Below are 20,195 nucleotides of genomic sequence, written 5' to 3'. Positions count from 1 at the left end.
TTTGGAAGCTCGTTGAATATGAAGCGCATCATTTTCCTCATTAAATTAATGACTGCTCATCAATTAATAAAATATCACAATTCACCAGCACGCAAATTGTTGCACTATTGTGACTACATTACTCATCTTTTTGCAGTTTGATTTTACATCTCAAACCAAGAATATTCACAGAACTGCCAGTGTATGCGTTTAAATTAAGTCAGACCATATGCGTACATTTCTTCCAAAAATATAAAGTGATGTAAGTCATTATTACAAGTGTTTCAAACAAGTTCACAAAAATGAGAAAATATTTATTTACAATAAATCTAGACAAACACAGTTGAAAAGTGCAAGACTGCAATATAAGAAAAGCAGAGACAGCCAGTCAAAAAAACTGTCAGCATGATCATAAAAACAGAGTCATCAAATGTACCTGTAAGTTTCTTAATCATGATATTGTATGGAATAAAATCTTGAGTCTCAATGTCCAATAGACAGTGCTTTAAATTGATAGTTATGACATCATCGCAGACATCAGTCGGGGACTGTCAGAGCACACAGCGATACTTACAAGCAAACATAAACCACACGGCACATACATTCTCTGGATAAATAAAAACCCGAACACGAAGGGCCAGCCTCACGTGGTCACCGCGACAACACACTATCTCCTCGCAGAAACGAGACCTGCACAACAACACAAGACACAAAACTGAATTGGGAATAACTTCTTGAAATATCAAAAGTGAGAATTAAAAACCAACACCAAAAAATTTGAGTGGGCACTATTAAAAGTTTCAAGCTTACTTGAGGCACGTGGCAAAAGCTCTACGAGCATTGCGGTGCAGGAAGTGAATGGGGAAGCCTTTAAAAGTGTGCCCGTCTGGAACAGCCCTCCTTACTGCATCCTGGAATTCCTCATTTCCACACGAGACCCCAGTGCAGCGTTCCATCTCGTAGGCTGACAAGGCCGACGACAGCAGGTAGGACAGGTGGTCATCCCAGACTGTTGTCAGATTCAAGTCCTGAACATGACACAGAACCACATCAGGAGTTTAAATTTGCTCCTCAGTGCAGAGAAAAGAAGCGTATAAATGATTGAAAAGCCCAAAAACGTTTATTTGTCCACTATGTCGTACCTTCCTGTGCTCGGAGATCAAGTACCTCATCTCCAGCTCCAACTGATTGCTAACAGCAGCAGCATCAAGAGATGATGAGGTGAGTGGAGGGAGAGGAGGCAGAGAGTTGAGAGAGCCAGAGTCACACACTGACTTCAGAGCCTCTTCACTCATTGCTTTCCACCGAGATTGATTCTAAAAGGAGAGAAATGACACCTTTCAAATGCAATTTTAAATATCAGACTAAAACCTATTGTGTTATCTCCCAAACCAATCTTGGAGACGAATTATCGGCACATACAGAATAAACACCTGCTGCTTTACCTGGAGGTCAAAGACACACAGCTCCACGGCGTCAGAGGGTTGACAGTTAGCCAGGAAGCTCTGGTGGTTGAAGACGCAGCCCACAGTGCGGTAGGGGTATGAGGGTTTAGGCTGGGGGGCCAAAGGTGGGGCATCGGGATCAATGGCTTGATGAAGGTACCTGACCAAACGTAGGTAACAATAAGCAACTTTGAAAGCATATTGTTCAAATTAACAGACACATGCTTCTGGATCTTCTCTCATCCAGGTCGTTTCTTTCTCAAGGAATTGAATCGATCGCAACCGAGTTGCTCGGCTCGTCTCGGAAGATGTTTCGCCTCTCTTCCGAGAAAAGGCGAAACGTCTTCAAACAGAGAAATCCAAATTGCCGGATCTGGAAGCACGACTGTGATTGTGGAGTGATTTTGTTAGTATGTGAGTAAAAAACAAACCTGTGTGCAGTCAAGCTCTCCCAGAAAGTTATACTTCCATCGGTACCTCGGGTCATGACCCAGGTGTGAGGTATCCCCTTAGCTTTGGTGCCCACACACACATAAGCATCAAGGCCAAAGCCCAGCAAGAGGCTGCACAACAAGGTTGAGTGATCCTCACAGTCCCCCTGTGGGTGAACACACAAATAAGGTCAAATGCATTATTTATAGGCTGCTAATCTCTTGACATCAATCTGGTGATCATTATGCAACACCTACACTGACCATGTTAAATTGCACAGAAAATGATTCAAGACCATAAGCGACATTTGAAGGATGTGTACACGACTTGTTTGTGAAACATGTTTTTGTGGTGAAAGGGGACTGAATTCTGCTGGAATAGGAAAAAAAAAAAAAAAAATCGATCCGTAATTGACTGTAAATTTCACAACTGTGATGTTAAATGTCCACCATGCTGAATTTCAGTCCGTTCAATATGCTTTGTGACAGTGCCAGCAAGCAACTGTCTTCATCCTGGAAAAGGTTTTCCTGTAAAGAGGTGCAACTAGAGCTGACTGCTGCTGCAGTATGCTGGCTCCATCTCACGACATCTCAGAATGATAGATGTTCCCCTGTAGTGCTAATATGGACGGCAGCATCCCAACAGGCTGGGGACAGATGAGGCTAAATTAATTTTCCTTGGAATGAAACTCGTAAATCATAGCAGACAAGGCGGCACTTTGTGAGAGCTGTGTTGTGTCTGTCTTGCCAGGCACAAACAGCAGAGCAGCGGGAAACATTTATCCTGTGGTGGTCCGGGAAATCCACAGGAAAAGGCATGACTGCACAAACCCTTTCTTCTCAGAAAGGCTATCACGCTGTCATCAATAAAATATAATTTGAGATCACAATTGTTGAGAGAGTTAAGCAAAAATTGTAATGTGTGATTTTGTGTTAGATATCAGCAAACTGTGCAAATAAAATAAATGCTATAGTTGATATGAGTGAATTTGATGTCACGGACAACTTGAATTCATTTTTTTTACTGCAGCAATAATTGTTAACATTACCTTTCCTCGGCACAGGAAAGCCAATAATGTGCACCACTGCTCATGCTTCTCTCCTCCTCCCACCACTGGGGCCTTCTCATGCGCCAGGAGGCTAACAAAGCGGGCCGCCCGTCGAGGACTATCTAGCAGTCGGCCGGCCCGGAGGATATGCACATAGGAGCACGCCGGCCTGTTGATTCCATTTTCATCCTGAAGATTATACAGAAACCCAGCTGGGTAATCTTCCCACAAATGTTACAAAAACATTTTTTTTTTTTTTTTTTTTTTTTATGTAAACATGAGCAAACCTGGGCGAAAATCTTGACCATTTTGGACTGGTTCGATGAGCGGATTTCAAGAAACTCCCTCCACCACTGTTTGGCATACACCAGGAAAATCCTCTCCTTCTCTGCTGTCCTCTGCTTTTCCAGAGATTGCTGAATGACAAATATGCAATGTCATTAATATGCTTAGGCAGGCTTACACCGACGACAACTGCATTGATGGATCGTTAAGTACACGAACAGGATGGGGAAAAAATACAGAATTTAAATCAGCGTTGGTTTTATTTACCTGTGTGCTGATGATGTCAGCACTCAGTTTTTCTGTGAGAGGAGGAAAGAGCTCCAGACTGACTGTCAAAACACCAGCCGTTAACTTGCATTCACTTCCTGGTGACACAACACAACTTTGGGAATTAATATAAGTATATTTTTAAACACATTAAAAAAAAAATTAAATGATGAATGGAATATTTAAAATATTGGCTTTATCCTTTTAAAACATTCTTTAAAAAAAACCCACAAGATTATAACTTGTTCTCTCACCCACTCCCATCAGCTCCACAGCCAAGCATGTCTTCCCATTCGGTGAACTGAGAACTGTCCTCCAGTCCAGGAAGTAGGATGAGACCAGCGTCGTCTCACTGGAAGTGTCAGTTCTGATCAGCACCAAGTGAATTGGATCCCACATGGACAGCATAGCAGTCGCATCTGCCATCTTACTTCTTTCTCCTGCAGAACCAAAAGAATGTTACAGCAACACGCAAGAACCACCCAATTGGAATCATTATTTCTACTGACCTGTGCCATCTATGTGGATTTGGAAGAGGAAGCCTTCGTGCAGGTCAGGATCACAGGCACAGGGTACTGGCTTCGAGTGAAACCTCTGATTTCGGAAGTGCAGGAATAACTTGAATGTGGAGCACGCCTGACCAGGTAAAGGCTCTGGCTCCTGTAAGTGCTCCAAGAAGGCCTTGCCACCAAGCACTTGCAAATACAGGTAACGTCTAGATGGGTCCATATTGGCTGCAATGTCAAAAAACAATTTTAGTATTTCATAACTTCTTGTCTGTGGAACTGATTTAGACTTATTTGCTTATACTTCATACTTTTTGTCGGGCGAAATCTTTCTTTGTTCGTCAACTGAGGACTGGACTTTGGAGGAGCTCCTGCTTCCATATGCATAGATGCTATCTAGCAAAGCATGACGTGAGAAAGGAAAATGCAAATATTTAGATTTAATCAATTAACAGTGGATTAACACAATACAAGGCAAAATAAATGTGTGGAGCAACCTGTGGAACTTGTAGGTCCTTCATCACGTCATCAATGATGCCTCTGCGCTGCAGTGCATGGAGAAAGTCTGCTTCAGATAACACTTGATGCGTTCTACCTTGGTCATCCCTCAAAGTCTCCGACAACACCTCTCGGATCTTCCCATGAATATCCATCTAATGCAGAAACAACAGGAAAGGAAAAAGATTACATTGTATATTTGCTTCAATGTACAACCTACTGCTGCCGTCAATTTGGATTTCTCATACAATGACAATATAGACCAAGACATTCAACAAAAAATTATACTAAGCCCTGTTTAGAATGACAGCAGGTTGGCGTGTTGAACTAACTAATCATCTTTACTAGAGGATATTATAATTGGCCTAGAGGTGCCTATAAGTTGCCTAATAAAAAAATCATATCACGTTTAAGGGGGAAATCCCAATGATGCTGAACCTAACTCGTAATTCCTAAATATGATTACATTTACACTACTTATATAGTATTATGATGAAAAGTTGATGTCCTTAAGAAAAAACGAGGGCTTTGATTAGTGAAAATCGGTATACAATTTGTGCATGCATTCAAGTTAAATTCTGCAAGTGACAAAACATGAGCGTTTGTCATTTCAAGTGTCCATAAGCGATAAACGTTCCAGGATCTTTACCTTAATCAGATGGTTGTGAATGATTTGCTTCAGCTCAGAGGCCTTCTCCGGAGGAAGAGCCATTTTTGCAGCAGTGCTCCTGAGAACTCAACTCGCTAACGGTAGTCTAGTTTCAGGTAAAAAGTGTATTTTCTACTTGACAACAACTGGGATCAATGTAAACAACTCGACTGTTCTGTCGACCGCGACAAACAAGCGGGAACGTGTCTTTGCAGATGCCTGATGACTCCCATGTCTTTCCATTTATCCATTTTCAGAACTGCTTAACCTTTTATTTTGTTTGTTAAACGTGAACATAAAACCGCATCGTATACACGTGTTAATGCACGCTTCATCAAAATATCTTTGGTATTGAAAATAACTAGTTATTCCGGGTGTCTACTACGTCATGGTTTGCGACGTAGGGTTAATAAGGACCCTTTCTGGAGTCGGTCACGTCGACTTCGCCGCCATTTTGGATGTGGCAAATAGGGTGGCAATAATGCACCAAAAGATGGCAGTAATGCACCTTATTTAAGCTTTCGAGGCGTAGAAGAAGTCGGCTTTTGTTGACGGAAGTTGAATAGTATATTTAGTAGTCAAGGTTGCTGTTTACCTTCGTTTTGTCATTTCATAATCATGTTTACTGACGAAGAACAAGTGTCAGTGAATATGCAGTCATCCTGGAGAAAATCTCAGCAGTCGTCGCAAGAGTCGGTACGTTTGAGCGATGGTATTTGCTAACCATATTAAAATCCATGAATCGTCTGTGCTTCCTTTGCATTCTAATTGATTGACTTGATTCTAATACATGTGTCAGAGAGGCTGTCAGACCAGGACCATTCACAATGCTGAAGCAGAAGTACAGACTCGTTCCAGTGTTGTTGGAAGTACTCAAACAGAACTCCAGTATCATGTAACGACAGAGTTCCTACAGAACCCCGACAAGGTGCTCCATTTGCCGGGCTTGAAGGAGTTCCTACATCAAGTTGAAGCCCAAGTCATCCGAGAGTTGGTCAAAAATTCCAAAAGTCATGCTTTTGATGGCTTTCAGGTGAACTGGGAAGAACACAATCAGATGGTAAGCAGTAAAACTTGTGGGCCATAAAATGTTAGACACATCAATTTTATAACTTGTGTTTATTCCACTTTTATCCATTTTTTTTTTTAGGTTTTTTGCCTTCATCAACTTCAACATCCCAAGGCCTCAGAGCTAGGTCTTCATGTAACAAGTGTGTCCTGGAGTTGTACCGGTGCAGTAATAGCCTGTGCTTATGGCCGGTATGTTTCTTCCCATGATTCGTACCAGGAATCATTCCAAAGCTTGGTGTCCTTTACCTTTTCTGAGAAACTTGGAAAAGCTCTCCTGCAGTAAACCTCTGTCAAGAATGTCATTCATTGAGGAAGGCAATATGCTTGTGTGATTGTCAGGTTGGCAGAAGGTGATTGGAGCAATGACAAGTCATATATTTGTATGTGGAACATTGATCATGGAGGTCTGAACCCCAAACAAGCTGATCTGGTCATAGATGTTCCAACTACAGTGACATCTCTGTGTTGTCACCCCAAGCACCCCGCTTTTATGGCAGGTATATAACACGGGCTGTGTTTCTTTGCATCATTATTTGACAGCCGTGTATTTGAGTGTCTGTGCTGCTGTGGCTGGCTTGCAGGTGGTTTGTATACTGGGGAAGTGATAGTCTGGGACACCAGTCAGTCTACAGATCCAGTACTGGCACAAACTGGCATGTCTGCAGATAGCCACAGAGAGCCTGTTTGTCAGGTGAGTGAGTCTAATGATGTTATCTTTTTCTCTTGTGTGGCGCTATAAAGGAACCAAAAGCGGGTGTGGTGAGAAAAGTAAATTTCAAAAAAAAAAATTCCCACAATAAAGTCCGACATAATTCCATGTTAACCAGTTTATTCATATGCACAGTACATTGAAGTGATAATTGTTGGATTACAATAAGGCTCATTTGAATGTTGCTATGTGTAACTTAGGTTACCTGGGTGCCTCTTCATAATAAAGGAGAGTTTGGTGTTTTGAGTGCATGCTCTGGAGGGAGGATTCTTCTTTGGACAGTGAACACGGAGCAAGGAAAATGTGTCCTGAAAGCCGCCTTTGCGCTTGTGCAACAGCAAATACTTTCCAGCAGCAGCTTCAAGGTGACAAAGGAATACTTTGACATTTATTTCAAAGCAACAAAATGTTCATATTCAAAGAGATGAGATAAGATATTGATTTATTTGCCCCACAAAGGGAAATTCCAGGTAATATCTCCTTTTTCAAATCAAATGTTGTTTATAATGGGTCAAGAGAGTTTTTTTTTTTTAATGATCTATTGCGTATACAGATGAAATGTCTGTTTTACAATATTTTATTTTGGTTTTTAGGGTCAAGGCACCGGCACTGTGGGTGTCACCTCCTTGGATCTGTCTCCATGGGACCCAGACACGTTCTTAGTAGGCTCCGAGGGTGGCCTTCTGCTTAGATGCTCCCTCTCCTCCCAGACACCAGCAGCAGTCCCATCTGAATGTCTGAGTGTGCCACTAAGAACTCCATCAGTCTTCTCCTTTAGGCCTGCTAGAGGCCCTGTCCACTCCATACACTGTTCACCTTTTCATAGGTACAGATTTAAGATCGTATCAGTAACTAAATCCTGTCGAAATATAACCGGTGACTCACAAATGGTTGCTTTGTTTTCATTAGGAACCTGTTTTTGAGTGCAGGAACTGATGGTCTGGCTCACCTCCATTCTCTGCTGCAGACCAACCCACTGCGCTCACTCCGAGTGTCCGACACTTATGTTTTTAAAGTGCAATGGTCTCCAACCAGGCCGCTGCTTTTTGCTGCAGCCACCGGACAAGGTACTGTATCAGAAGTGTTGGAAATCTCACTGTCAATAAGAACAAAAAGCTTACTTTTCAAAAAGTTCATGTCAAGCCCTCTAAAGGCACTCTTCTTCCACCAGGTGAGGTTCAAATATTTGATCTGAATCGCCGGTCCCTTAGACCTGCAGCCACGATCGAACCAGGAGGCGTTGGTCATGCTGCAACTTGTTTGGCCTTCAACTGTCAAAATCCTGGCCTCCTTGCAGTGGGAAAAACAGATGGGACAGTTGGTGTCTGGAAACTCAGCACTGATTTGACAGAGCAGATGCCCACAGAGAGCCATCTTCTAGAACAGATAGCCAATCAAGTAGCCGAATGACACGATTGGATGGATGAAAACTGCTGCGGTGGACTATTTGTTGTGCCACTTACAGTTTTATGGGATTGATCATCACAGGTTTAGATTTTTGGCCAATATGCCCAAAGAACTGAAATTTGGGTCTTTGGGAGAGCAAACTTCTGCTCGTGTCTCCTATGGGCCTGAAGTCACTGGATATCATAAAGGATCACACGGAGTCCCTTTTTTTTTTGTCCAGTGGAAGTTTTTTGGAGTAGATGCATACTTCACGGGTTTGTGGTGACACATAAGTGCAAAGGTGGTGCAGGAATGACAGCCCTCTTATTCACACAATTGAAAACATTTTCCCAGTACATTCATGTGAACATTTGGAAATCATTTTGAAAAAATCAAAGTACTTCAGGCGACAGCATATGAATCAATGGTGGTCAATGAGCCAGAACTTCACTTGAAATACTGAATCACTTCCTGGAATCCATTGGGAGAAAACTGCCTATCTGCCAAGAATGATTAAGCTCACGCACTGAATAATATTCTTCCAAAAGTAGAGCAGAAATGTTAAAAGCTGTCATGAAAACTGTAATGTGTCTTTTGGAAAATAACAGTGCAAGGCCAAGTTTTTTTGGGGGGAAAAAAAAAGGATATTGTTTTATTTAAGAAGTATTTCATGTTTTGTTCAAAACATTTTTATAGTCATTGTAACTTGACATAGTATCAAACTTAAAACATTGGATCTGGAAAGCAAAAATAAATGGAATGCCATAAATAAAATAAAAATTATGTGCTCAATGAAAAATTGATAAAAGCCAGACGGTGAACGATTCAGTCAATGTCAAAACATCCAAACCAATTCAGACCATGCCTATGACAGAATTGACAAACTCCTTGCGAGCATGTTTTTTTTTTTTTTTTTTTGTCCAGGAAAATAAAAGCTCACACAAATTCAAATCTTGAGATTACAGGAAACCTGGTAGCACACATTTTGTTCCATTTAAAATCACACAAAGGCACATCCTCAAACAGCAAACACAGACATTTTACATTTGCTCACAGAGGAAAATGAATCCGCTGTGCACTTCCACCTAATATAAGCTTGGTCCCAGTTAGTTGCAAACCAGTACGGTTAAGTTACATGCAACACCAAGGTGCAACAAGTAATCAAGAGTCAGTTGTGTCACAGATCCAACAGAATATACATTCTACCTAACGAAAAAAAAGATGAAGAAAATGACCAAGTTTGCTTTGGTTTCTTTGAAGGGCAACAGCGGGATAACCTGTAACGACACAAAAACGAGCCCATCCAGTGGGTCAATAGGTGCACCATGAGGTGAAGTACCCCAACCATTTGTCGCTTCCAAACAAACGACATGAAAGCTAAACATTCACCCATAAAATGAAAGAAAAGAACTTTATTTATCCGAGGTGAAATAAAAGCAAGGCAGCTATTTCTAAATGTCCAGTCGTCTAAAAATATATAGTTAATCTATTTTGGGATGCCCCGCTGAACGCGAATGGAAGAACAAGTGCAGCATTTCCATACATATTAAATGCATGAATGAAACTCAACAACGTGATGGTGGAGTGAGAAGAAACTCCAACACTCGAGTATCAAATTCCTGAAAAGTATGAATTTCTAAATGTAAAGATGTGAACGAGTAATGGGTTACAAACATCTGACCATTGTAAAGAAAAAAAAAATGAAAAAGAAATTCTTTTGCGCTGCACCTTTCATTTAAATTTCTCCAATGAAATGATACAGTACATTCAGAGACAATAAGAAAAAGGAAATCATCATGCTGGCACCAAGATCCTGAGATGTAACTAATTTTGTTCAGATCTATTAAAAAATATACACAGTCATTTGATCTAGCGCTCCTGCATTGTGACCTTAAGAAATAAATACCCTCTAAATCTACTTTGAGAAGTACCTAATCTCAGGTACTCTTGCAAAATAAGAGTCAGTTCAAAGTGACTGTGAGAAACGTTCACTGGGAGTACATCCAGCACACCAGCAGACCAAAAGCCAACGCGGCACCAGCGCCGACATTAAGCAGAATGGGTCTCCAATACTGCCACTTTTCTTTTTTTCTCTCCGAGTCGCTCAGTTTCTGTTTCATTTGCTGGACCTTCTGTGTGGTGCTGGCAATCCTATTTTCACGGTTTCGCCTCTTCACACTGTAAGAGAAAGAGAAGCGATGAGTCATCAAAAACACTCAAATGTTTAAGGCGTGAGTTTTCCTTTTCTATATTCCGTGTCTCATTGTTCAAATTCACAATCTTAGTGAGGGATCAAATACTTATTTCCTCCACTGTATGTTACTTAACGTTCCTTATTGGATTCATAATCTATGAAGCCATCTTTTCTTTATCTTTATTACATTTCAACTTCTTGGACAGATAGATGAAAAGACATTTTTTTGTCTTACTGTCCAGCGATGTCTGCCTCGCTGTCGTCTTGGTACTGAGGCTTCTCCACAAGCAGGGGCGTGCTTTCTTTTAAGAGGAGCTGGGACTCCAGGCAAGGTCTGCTGTTGTTTAAGTGAGGTCGAGGTGGAGGGTTAGGTGGAGTCATGTCTGTCTCCAGGTCACCTCTGGAAATCACTTCCGATTGGACCTGATACAAAAAAAAAAAACAATAATTCAGATCACACGGAGAACTACAATATCATATGGAAAGCTGTTTATTGATTTGGCAGAGTAGCAAAAGGTTGTGGGCCCAATTTAAATATGCTGCAGAGAGAATCAAAAATGACTTGACCAACTGTATTGAACTAATAATTGTCACATCCGGGCAAAGAGCTACCTGTGCTGAACCGTTGTTCACAAGGAGTTTGGCTCCCTCGATGACGGCCATGTAGGAAAAGCGCAGTTGGTCAGCAGTCTGGATCAGGCCCATGCGGTATTCCCTCATATCCAGAAGGACCTTCTGTATGTCCACTGAGGACGGATTATTCCTCCGATCCATCTGTAAAACACATTTGATAAAAAGGTTCACACAGTTGCCATGTCCCTTGAGTAAAATCCAAATGTTCAACTATTTTGACAAGGATTGCAGTCATGTCTGGCATTTTAATGATAATGGAGAGTCGGCAGAGTAATGGGGCAAGATCGACAAGGATTTTCTGTTCTCACCTGCACCTGGTTATTAATATAAAATGATATCAATATTTTTTTTGAATTTGTGACGCTTTGTCAACCCTTCGCAACACATATTATCCACAGTGGAAACATTTTGGGACAATCTCTGTTCTCACCAAGACCAGGCAGGTGTCTACCAAGGCAAAGGTCCCGGAACGCCCAATCCCAGCACTGCAGTGCACAACTGAGGGCCCGTGCTCCGTTCCCAGTGAACCAGACTCCCGAACTTTGAAAAGGAAGTTGAGGAAGGAGGCAGGCGATTCTGGAACACCAAAATCCGGCCATGCGGTGTAGTGAAAGTGATAAATGGATCTCCACTCCTCAGTCTGTAACAAACAATGAGTGGTGTTTAAATCGTGACCTGAGGACTGTGTGAACAGAGTTCTGCATAAACAGGATGATTTGTCACTGGAGAAGAATTACCAGAAGGATACAACTCAAGTTCTCACTAAAGCATTTCATTTCAATTTTGCTGCAGGGATTGATATCATAACTCATGGGAACATAATAAAACAATAGAAGTTGCAGCTGACAAAACAATTTGTCAAACAAAATGTCTTATCCAAACATGCCCCATAAGTCTTCCTTTGCCAAGACTAGAGCTTACCTTTGTGTTTTGTAATTTTAGCACTCGGATTGTGAAATAGGAATGGTCCTCCTCTGAAATCAGCCTGACAACAAATCCCGTGTCGGTGAAAGACATTTGGAGTTCCTCTGTAGTCGGCCAGTATTGTGCACACTTTTCCTGTAAAAATGAAAAATGAATTAAAGCCTGCCTTCTTCGTAAAACAATGTAGGTAGCTTCAGATCAGCACTGGCAAACACAATCATGAAAGCAACTAAACTTGCCAACCCAAAGCAGGCTTACTGAAAATTCAACATTTATTTGATGACTATCACAATCGATCAGATTTGAAACACTTCAGAGTGAAAAACGTGGCGTTTTATTTTGTAATATCTATAAATGAATAAATCCATGTCAATGCCTCACGAAAAAAGAAAAAAAAGAAGACTGCTGCTGAAATGTACTTACAGATCCCTTTTCGATGATTCTGTTCAGCATGATAACAGCTTTGGAACACTGCTCCCAAATCATCAGCCAGAAGTGACCACAAGTGTTTCTTAAAGGGCCCTGTAAATGTCAATAGGAAAATTTGAAAAACATTTTTTCCCCCAAATTCACCGTTGAGTGAACCCTTACAGACTTACTGGTAACACACCTCACCTGAGAAAGAATATAAGCTCGACGGGCTTCGTCCACTGTGACTAAACTTGCATTGATGTAGTCATTTTCCGAGCTTGCAAGTTTTACCCGGCTGTGATCGTCTAAAGTCAGGAGAGACAATCACAACTACCGAAGTTACAAAGACATTATTGACCATACCGACCTCTCGTCATTATTTTTGTTTCTTCTTAATGATATTGAACTGAATGTTATTTACTTCCAACACAACATTGATACACATTATGGCCCTCTCGACATACAAGTGAGACTTACATGGACTAACATCCCTGTAGCGATTCAAATTGCGATTCACAGGAAGTTTTGCCACATTGTAGGGATATTCACTGGCTTGGTTACGGATTTCCTGTCAAAGCAGAGAATAACATAAAGAATGTTACGTCATTAAAAACCAGTCTTGTCCATTCATCAAGATGACATAGCTGTTTTTGTCAGGACGAGAAGCAAGGTTGAACTCTGCCAGTAATGCAATGTAAATGCATGCTGCATTTGTTTCAGTTGGCACGCTTTCCTGCTCGACTGGTCTTTTGACGTTAGATTTGACAGTAACAAATCAGCTAATAATGACATTTACATTTTAGTTTTCAGTTTTTTCCCTGGTGTCTAACATATCCGCTGTGCTTTCGTCATAACACCGGAAGCATCAAGCATTATAGCGCACTCAACGCCCTCTTTGTAAATCCAACTTAATTCAGCCAATTTCCATTGGTCGTCCTATCACATGCAAACAGGCCTAAAGGTCAGTATACTTGAATTACCATGACAGCCTGAGGCAGCACTAGGATGTTGCGGTGAATCAACGGGTGATTTGGGAAAGTTAAGTTCCAAAATCTGAATTAAAGTTAACGACCCATAAAAAGGGCATGTGGAATCACACAAAATGTCATGGATTTGAACCCTGTTAAATTTGTGAAAACACTCCAGACTACTAAATATTTGTGTGCAAGCGACTGAAGTCAATCCTAACTAAAATACCCCCTGCAATGTTTATCTTTTGGTATCTCATGTTAATTAAAAGGTGTGGGTATGCTTGTTTTGTTTAAAAACGAAATTGCTGAAGCAGCATAAAGTGCAACCCGATTAAAAGTGAAACAAAAATACAAACCAGTGCCAAAACCTCTGACCACAACTATTTACTATTACGATGATTATTATCATCGCGCCACGCTGCCTGTACATGTACTAACATGTAATAACAACTTCACTAGCTGGTTACTACGATTGAACTAAAGCGGTTTGTTTTCATTGTCAATGGCGCTTTTGTTGTTGTGTTGGTTGCGTGAGCGTCGCTTTTGAAAAGCTATAAGTAGGTTTTATCTGACATGGTCAGAGCCTGGGTTAAACCGGAACCGAAGTGTGATAATGTGAACGCACGGCTGGCTCCCTTGGAGATGGCGGTGTACAACACGTGCCTTCTTTGGAAGTCCTGATGATGACGACTTCTCAGAAACTGACGCTAGGGTGGGTGGGTGTGCAAGTGCGTGTGCTGCGGTCAAATGGCATTAGCTAACTGAGCTCAACTTGGAACACTGCATTTGCACATTTTATTGCTACGGAAGTCGTGGTCTACTAGCACAGAAAGCTAGTTCTCGTTAGTCTTTCGAGAAAAGTGGGTGGGTTAAAGAATTCTCATTCGCAAAAATAGAATAAATAGCCACGTGACTACAATTAGACGGCTCGATCGCAGGTTTAAGTAAAAAAAAAAAAAAAGAACTGTCTTAGCTATACGATTCGCTTACTAGTCGTTTAATTAGCAAACGCGCGTCATCAAAACACTAAAGGCCCAGTAAATACTGACAAACTTACGTTGTAAATGTTTTGCCATCCCCCGGAAAAATTAATGTCTTCAAATTCTTGCTCCATTGTAATGTGGAGAGCGCTCCGGAGACTTTCTGGATGACTAAATGTTTGCGGCAGCCTTCACCAAGTTACTCCTCTCTGGAAGCCATCGACACAGTTCACAGTCGTGTGTAAGCAAGCGTGTGTGTGTGTGTGTGTGTGTGTGTGCGTGCGTGAGACCGTGGGGATCCCTGCGGGGAGTCTGTCTGTTTGTCTGTCTCCCTGTCTCTCTGTCCGTCTGTGACTGGTCCACTACAACTGCACGCAGTCGCAGATGACGTTTGCTTGCCAGTTCTCCGCCCCCCTCTAGTCCAAGCTTTTTGCATATCGCTCTTGGAAACCACATTGTTTTTGCATGGCATTGGAATAGTTTTAAATGTAGCTTTTTTTTTTTGAATACATAAAGAAATGACAGTAAAATATAATTTAAAAAACATTGGCAATTGTAATGCAGCACGTTTTAAGTTTTGTGTTCTCTCAATCCTGGCAAGCTAATGATTGATGAAGCAGGGGTGGAATATGATGTGTTCAGCCATCTGCACTTTGAATTATGTATTTGTTTTTTCCCCCATACTTGGTAAACGAGAAAGCAGATCTAGGATACGGTCTTGAATTGAGCCGAGTCAGGATCAAACTAAAGAAAGTAATAAATATCTGAAGATCCATTGCGAGGTCCGATTGTCTGGTATAATTGTAATGAAGTGATCAATTGTACCTTTTAGGGAAGGCATCTTGATAATAAGGAATAACCTGGGAACCAATGTGTCGCCCGATTTAATTACATTACAGATCTATTTGTGTTTTTTGAGGACAACATTAAAAAAGAGCAAATGTATCAATTCCATAAAAGGATAATAAAATGTAAGCTCTTGATTACAATTTTGTTTTCTTGATTACAAAATTTGTAGGCCTATTTTAAGTCACAATTTTCCCGCAGCAGTAACCACTGTAGGTCAATAGATGGCAGTAATGCACTCTGTTTACAAATAGCCATTGTAGAGGAGAGGAAGAAGAAGAAGAAGCAGAAGAAGAAGAAGAAGAAGAAGAAGAAGAAGAAGAAGACAAAAACGAAGAAGAATGATAAAGCGGACGAAGTGCCGTCACTGTTCATATTTTATATGTACCTTGATATTATGGCTACATTATAAAGCTACGTAAAAACAGAGGCGCATTTTATAAATGATTTTTTTACACCCCTGACGAGACGCGTTAGCAAATAGGATAAATGCGCCTCGCTGTGGTCATTATGAGTCATCACATGGTCATTTTGAGTTGCCCGCCAACAAATATTGTCCTCACGTTACGTCATGACAAGCATGTTAGCCTGAAGAGTGTGTGTTACTTGTGACCTGTACTCGCAAATATGTTTGTTGCACGCAGCATTGCAGCAGATCATAAAGATCTAATTCATGATGTGTCGTATGATTTTCATGGTCGGAGAATGGCGACTTGTTCCAGTGACCAAAGTGTAAAAGTAAGTTAACTCGTGTTAGCCTAAGTAGCCTCAGTTGACTATAGCCTACCCACGTTCTGTAAACATTGCGCGGACTTCAACTTTGTTGCATTTGCTAATTCGTTCAAGGACGTGAGTAATGCATTTATTACCTACAAGTTTTGGCGTTTTAGTAAAGGGTGCTTTCGTCGGAAATATGAATTTGTCTCATGTAGCATACAAGCTAGGTCATGCTGCACACACCGAAACAGAAGATTCCTCCGACTGCCTGTAAAGATTTGAATGTATCTCAAAATATAGTCGTGTTTAATATTGATGCCCTAGACGCAGAGACTGTGACATAAGTCAAGATCCTATTTGGTTCCATTTCAGGTTTGGGATAAAAGTGAGAGTGGAGAGTGGCACTGCACTGCCAGCTGGAAGGTATGATGAACCCGCTACAACTTTGGGTGACAGCATTTCTACAGTAAATTGCATGAAAGCTAAGCTTGACTAGCTCATTTATTTCTGCCTGCAGACACATAGTGGATCAGTGTGGAGAGTGACCTGGGCTCATCCAGAATTTGGACAAGTTCTCGCTTCATGCTCCTTTGACAGGACAGCGGCTGTCTGGGAAGAGATTGTAGGAGAGTCAAATGACAAACAGAGAGTGCAGAGCCACTGGGTCAGTACAATTCCAGACAAATCAACAAACTCGTTTCTGATCAAACTCATTGAAATGATCTTGTTTCAAAAGTCACTGAGAGTCATAGCAGTAGAAATGACATTTTTTCCAATAGTCATCATAAGAGTTGTTTACACCCTTATCTTAGACAGATGATCATCTTGTGCTGATCTCCTGTTATTTTCTTGCAGATAAAAAGAACCACACTTGTGGACAGTCGAACATCAGTGACTGATGTGAAATTTGCTCCCAAACACATGGGCCTTATGCTGACCACCTGTTCTGCGGACGGAGTGGTGAGGATCTATGAGGCTCCAGATGTCATGAACCTCAGTCAGTGGTCCCTGCAGCATGAAATCTCTTGCAAGCTCAGCTGCAGCTGCATTTCTTGGAACCCCTCCAGGTCAGAGTGATGTTTGATTCAAGGTTTTAAAAGCATTGTGTACCAGTCATTAAAATCTTCCATATCTGACAGTGTATGGGTTGATGCCAGAGTCTCGGTTAGTGAACTTAACGGCACGCCCTACAAGGTCTGCATAGATTGGTTTCCAAAATTTCCGGGATGGCCTTGTCTGTGCCTGATTCCAATCTGAGCCGGGTCAGGTTATTGGGAAGTGCGATATTGAGACCTCGACATTATGAGTCATTCTTTCAGATCGTTGGCTTTTCCAGCTATCCATTGTTCAAGTCAAACCACAGGAGGTTTTACTTTGAAGCCGTTTTCGTCTTGCTGATTCGCTAAAATACGTTGATACAAAATTAAGATTGTTTACATGGTTTGCTCTTGCGATGTTCCATTTTTATCATGTTTATAGCAGGAAAAGTGACATGACAAGTTCCAGTGTTTAGGCCAAGTTGAACTGAGTTTTGGGCCTTTTGAAATATGACTCTATTGCACTACATCAAGTTGAATCGTCTGCATATTTTTCCAAACCAGCTCTAGGGCTCACCCGCCAATGTTTGCCGTGGGAAGCGACGACAGTAATGTGACATATGGTGGCAAAGTTCAGATCTATGAATACAATGAAAACACAAGGTGAGGTTTCTTCCAGTGTTATGTGTCACATGGTTTCCAGTGTAAACAACACTTTGTAAGCGCTAACTTAATTGACGTTACGTTTTGTACCTGCCATTTTTGGGAAAGGAAATATGCCAAAGCCGAGTCTCTGATGACCATCACGGATGCAGTCCATGACATTGCTTTTGCTCCAAATCTGGGACGATCTTTCCATGTCCTCGCTATTGCAACAAAAGACGTCCGGATCTTTAAGCTTGTCCCTCTAAGGTGACTTAGTCAGTGTTTTCTATCTATTTTTTTTTTTTAAAGATGACGTTTTAATATGTGAGTCACAGATATGGATTGCAACATTACACCAAGTACTTACTACATGTTGTGCTTCAAATTCGTTCAGAAAGGAGAGCACCTCTACAGGATCCACCAAGTTCGAGGTCCAGATTGTCGCCCAGTTTGACAACCACAACTCGCAAGTGTGGCGTGTGAGTTGGAACATCACCAGCACCTTGCTGGCCTCTTCTGGGGATGATGGCTGTGTGCGTCTATGGAAAGGTTCGTGTCCACTGAGAGTGGCCCTCCTGCCTTTTCAATGCTGGCTACACTTCACCCCAACCTTCATTGGTTTTAATATTTTAATCATATCAAATTATTACTTTACGATCAAATGAAATCTTTCCACAGCCAACTATATGGACAACTGGAAGTGCACGGGCATCTTGAAAGGAGACGGCAGCCCACTGACTGGTTCATCTGGTCAGCCCACAGCCATGAGAACCGTGGTGGGCTCCTCCGCTCAGACCGCCCAGAATGCCCTAAATGGAATTTCCGCAGGAAGGTAGGTGGTGTGGTTTGCCTGACACCACTCACCCATCCCAACCTGAGCCGGCCCGAACTGACAACCCCGGTATGCCTCGCACTGCCCGGGACTCTGACCGCTTCACTGGCAAATTCCCCGAGCCAAACTGCACTCATGCAAAGAGCTTGGCTTGCGGCTTTCCGACATACAGGTTGTTGGCATTCAATTTGTGCAACCAGGCTCTATACATCTTTTTTTTTTTTTTGGAAAAGTAGTTTTTGGTTTTGTTTTGTACTGATGCTTGTTAATAATCCCGTGCTTTGATTTTGCAGTGTACCAGGGCTAACCACCATGCAATAAACATGTTCATATAAGCTGTGGCTATTATTTCAAATACAAAGGAACATTTTGAAGTAGTGTGTCACAGGGGAACATTCAAACGATATGTTTGATCAGTTTTTGTCGCAATCTTTCAAAATCCAGATTTGAAATTATAATACACATCCCCGAGCTACATTTTAATTGTATCCTTAAGCCAAACTCTAGTGACATCTTGCCCTTCTGTAGTAGCAGTAGAAAATAAAGTAATGCAAGTATATTTTGGCTGAAAATGTTGTTTGATACTTTTTTTAAAATGCAAATAATGTCATGATGGATGTTCATCTCAGATCTATAGTCTCATGGTGTAGTATTTTGAACACACAGAACATATATTTAAGTTTATGATCCAACACACTCTTTGTCCTTAACGTGTATGTTTGCATTTTCATAAAATGTTTTTTAATGTCTAACATTTAATGTCTAACAAAGTGCTTTAGTTTTGCAACCACTTTTGTAATATGAGTCCCCTCATTTTCTAATGATGTGCTTACAAACAATACAGACTGTTGCATGCTGAATGTGGAAGGACTTTTCTGTCGAGTCTACTAGAGCTGCTCGTCTCAGATGATCAAGTTCCGCTTTACTATTTGTGTCATTATGCATGAATATTTTGATAGTTATTCTGGTCCTAAATGAGGAGAAATAACGTGTATCTCGATATACCATAACTTCAGTCATTCTTCTGTCCCGGTATGTGATTTCATTTTCTTTTAATGCCATTTTCTACTTGTGTTTGTCCATCTCCCATTCTTGTCTTTGTCCTCTCTCATTTGTTGTGACTTCAGGTATTTCTTTCCCCCTCTGGATCCTCTTATAGCTGGAACCAGACATGGTCACCTGCTGCCTCCCCCCTCACTCATAGAGCACTGTGAATCTGAACACAATCAGACTCAGCAACAATCTGTTTCACGCAGACTTTCCTCAAGATCACTGGTGTCCTTACCGGAGTCTGACGGACAATAATAATTCATGAAAAATATGATTAGAGAGATGGGCCACACATTGGCTTCTAATTAAGATGTGCATTTTCGTCCTTTATGTTTTCCACTATATGTAAACATAAAAATAAATGCTCTGTCATTCACCATGCAACTGAATGCATTCTATTCTGGGAGCAATATGTTTCTCAAGAAGATATTAATTTCACATTTCAGCTTCATTTCATTCCTACTAGGCTGCACGACGTGCCATGGACATAAAGTGTTGCTGTACAGTTTGCAAGCAGCTGTTTTGACTTTTGCTTGCAGCTGCTTAGTAGAACCAATGATGTAATCGACTATCTTCTTAGTTTTACTGAACTTTCAAGGATAGTCACTTTGTTAGTGTATACACGGAACAATAAGGTCCAGCTGATTGACAAATAAAATGAAAAATGTGTCATCAGTGGT

General features: G+C 41.2%; 4 protein-coding genes across 5 annotated transcripts; 2 read left to right on the top strand and 2 right to left on the bottom strand.

The window, feature by feature from the left end:
- Window positions 1-272: 272 nt before the first annotated feature.
- Window positions 273-5,497, bottom strand: cep76 (centrosomal protein 76). Its single transcript, XM_085917932.1, has 13 exons — window positions 5,110-5,497; window positions 4,460-4,615; window positions 4,274-4,358; window positions 3,966-4,190; window positions 3,711-3,896; window positions 3,457-3,554; window positions 3,192-3,320; window positions 2,905-3,093; window positions 1,856-2,022; window positions 1,425-1,584; window positions 1,122-1,295; window positions 790-1,007; window positions 273-669 (listed from the first exon to the last, which is right to left on the bottom strand). The coding sequence occupies exons 1-13, from the start codon at window positions 5,170-5,172 to the stop codon at window positions 531-533; spliced, it is 1,989 nt and encodes a 662-aa protein (XP_085774058.1). The 5' UTR covers window positions 5,173-5,497; the 3' UTR covers window positions 273-530.
- A 10-nt stretch (window positions 5,498-5,507) lies between these two features.
- dync2i2 (dynein 2 intermediate chain 2) lies at window positions 5,508-9,209 on the top strand. Its single transcript, XM_085917933.1, has 9 exons — window positions 5,508-5,805; window positions 5,909-6,169; window positions 6,260-6,369; window positions 6,520-6,677; window positions 6,762-6,871; window positions 7,090-7,254; window positions 7,483-7,715; window positions 7,799-7,956; window positions 8,061-9,209. Exons 1-9 carry the CDS (start codon window positions 5,728-5,730, stop codon window positions 8,297-8,299), a joined length of 1,512 nt encoding a protein of 503 aa, XP_085774059.1. The 5' UTR covers window positions 5,508-5,727; the 3' UTR covers window positions 8,300-9,209.
- ptpn2a (protein tyrosine phosphatase non-receptor type 2a) lies at window positions 8,887-14,742 on the bottom strand. Its single transcript, XM_085917934.1, has 9 exons — window positions 14,466-14,742; window positions 12,915-13,005; window positions 12,642-12,742; window positions 12,450-12,548; window positions 12,024-12,161; window positions 11,533-11,742; window positions 11,082-11,243; window positions 10,705-10,892; window positions 8,887-10,453 (listed from the first exon to the last, which is right to left on the bottom strand). Exons 1-9 carry the CDS (start codon window positions 14,520-14,522, stop codon window positions 10,264-10,266), a joined length of 1,236 nt encoding a protein of 411 aa, XP_085774060.1. The 5' UTR covers window positions 14,523-14,742; the 3' UTR covers window positions 8,887-10,263.
- Window positions 14,743-15,451: 709 nt separating this feature from the next.
- seh1l (SEH1-like (S. cerevisiae)) lies at window positions 15,452-19,894 on the top strand. Of its 2 annotated transcripts, XM_085917936.1 has the most exons (9): window positions 15,452-15,972; window positions 16,324-16,374; window positions 16,469-16,615; window positions 16,807-17,018; window positions 17,553-17,651; window positions 17,760-17,900; window positions 18,028-18,182; window positions 18,312-18,465; window positions 19,593-19,894. In XM_085917936.1, exons 1-9 carry the CDS (start codon window positions 15,862-15,864, stop codon window positions 19,768-19,770), a joined length of 1,248 nt encoding a protein of 415 aa, XP_085774062.1. In that variant the 5' UTR covers window positions 15,452-15,861; the 3' UTR covers window positions 19,771-19,894. The 2 variants fall into 2 exon arrangements, with proteins under 2 accessions (XP_085774062.1, XP_085774061.1); XM_085917935.1 differs by lacking the exon at window positions 19,593-19,894 and having other exon boundaries at window positions 15,495-15,972; window positions 18,312-18,800.
- Window positions 19,895-20,195: the final 301 nt, after the last annotated feature.

Source organism: Syngnathus leptorhynchus, chromosome 8, assembly GCF_054491065.1.
Source record: "Syngnathus leptorhynchus isolate UIUO chromosome 8, UIUO_Slep, whole genome shotgun sequence".
NCBI lineage: Eukaryota > Metazoa > Chordata > Actinopteri > Syngnathiformes > Syngnathidae > Syngnathus > Syngnathus leptorhynchus.
The sequence above is the reverse complement of the archived record's forward strand: the minus strand, read 5'-3'. Positions and strand labels throughout refer to the sequence as shown.

What these genes read in the sequence shown, in the direction of transcription:
- cep76 (XM_085917932.1), bottom strand. Translation starts at nt 5,172, where the DNA reads ATGGCTCTTCCTCCGGAGAAGGCCTCTGAGCTGAAGCAAATCATTCAC. An exon ending in CTGACATCATCAGCACACAG is followed by an intron (nt 3,321 to 3,456) that starts GTAAATAAAACC and finishes TTTGTCATTCAG; the next exon opens with CAATCTCTGGAAAAGCAGAG. An exon ending in TGATCTCCGAGCACAGGAAG is followed by an intron (nt 1,008 to 1,121) that starts GTACGACATAGT and finishes TGTCATGTTCAG; the next exon opens with GACTTGAATCTGACAACAGT.
- dync2i2 (XM_085917933.1), top strand. Translation starts at nt 5,728, where the DNA reads ATGTTTACTGACGAAGAACAAGTGTCAGTGAATATGCAGTCATCCTGG. An exon ending in ACAGAGAGCCTGTTTGTCAG is followed by an intron (nt 6,872 to 7,089) that starts GTGAGTGAGTCT and finishes TGTGTAACTTAG; the next exon opens with GTTACCTGGGTGCCTCTTCA. An exon ending in TGCTGCAGCCACCGGACAAG is followed by an intron (nt 7,957 to 8,060) that starts GTACTGTATCAG and finishes TTCTTCCACCAG; the next exon opens with GTGAGGTTCAAATATTTGAT.
- ptpn2a (XM_085917934.1), bottom strand. Translation starts at nt 14,522, where the DNA reads ATGGAGCAAGAATTTGAAGACATTAATTTTTCCGGGGGATGGCAAAAC. An exon ending in TAGACACCTGCCTGGTCTTG is followed by an intron (nt 11,244 to 11,532) that starts GTGAGAACAGAG and finishes TGTGTTTTACAG; the next exon opens with ATGGATCGGAGGAATAATCC. An exon ending in GAGGCAGACATCGCTGGACA is followed by an intron (nt 10,454 to 10,704) that starts GTAAGACAAAAA and finishes TTTCTCTTACAG; the next exon opens with TGTGAAGAGGCGAAACCGTG.
- seh1l (XM_085917936.1), top strand. Translation starts at nt 15,862, where the DNA reads ATGTTTGTTGCACGCAGCATTGCAGCAGATCATAAAGATCTAATTCAT. An exon ending in CCAGTGACCAAAGTGTAAAA is followed by an intron (nt 15,973 to 16,323) that starts GTAAGTTAACTC and finishes GTTCCATTTCAG; the next exon opens with GTTTGGGATAAAAGTGAGAG. An exon ending in ACTGCACTGCCAGCTGGAAG is followed by an intron (nt 16,375 to 16,468) that starts GTATGATGAACC and finishes TTCTGCCTGCAG; the next exon opens with ACACATAGTGGATCAGTGTG.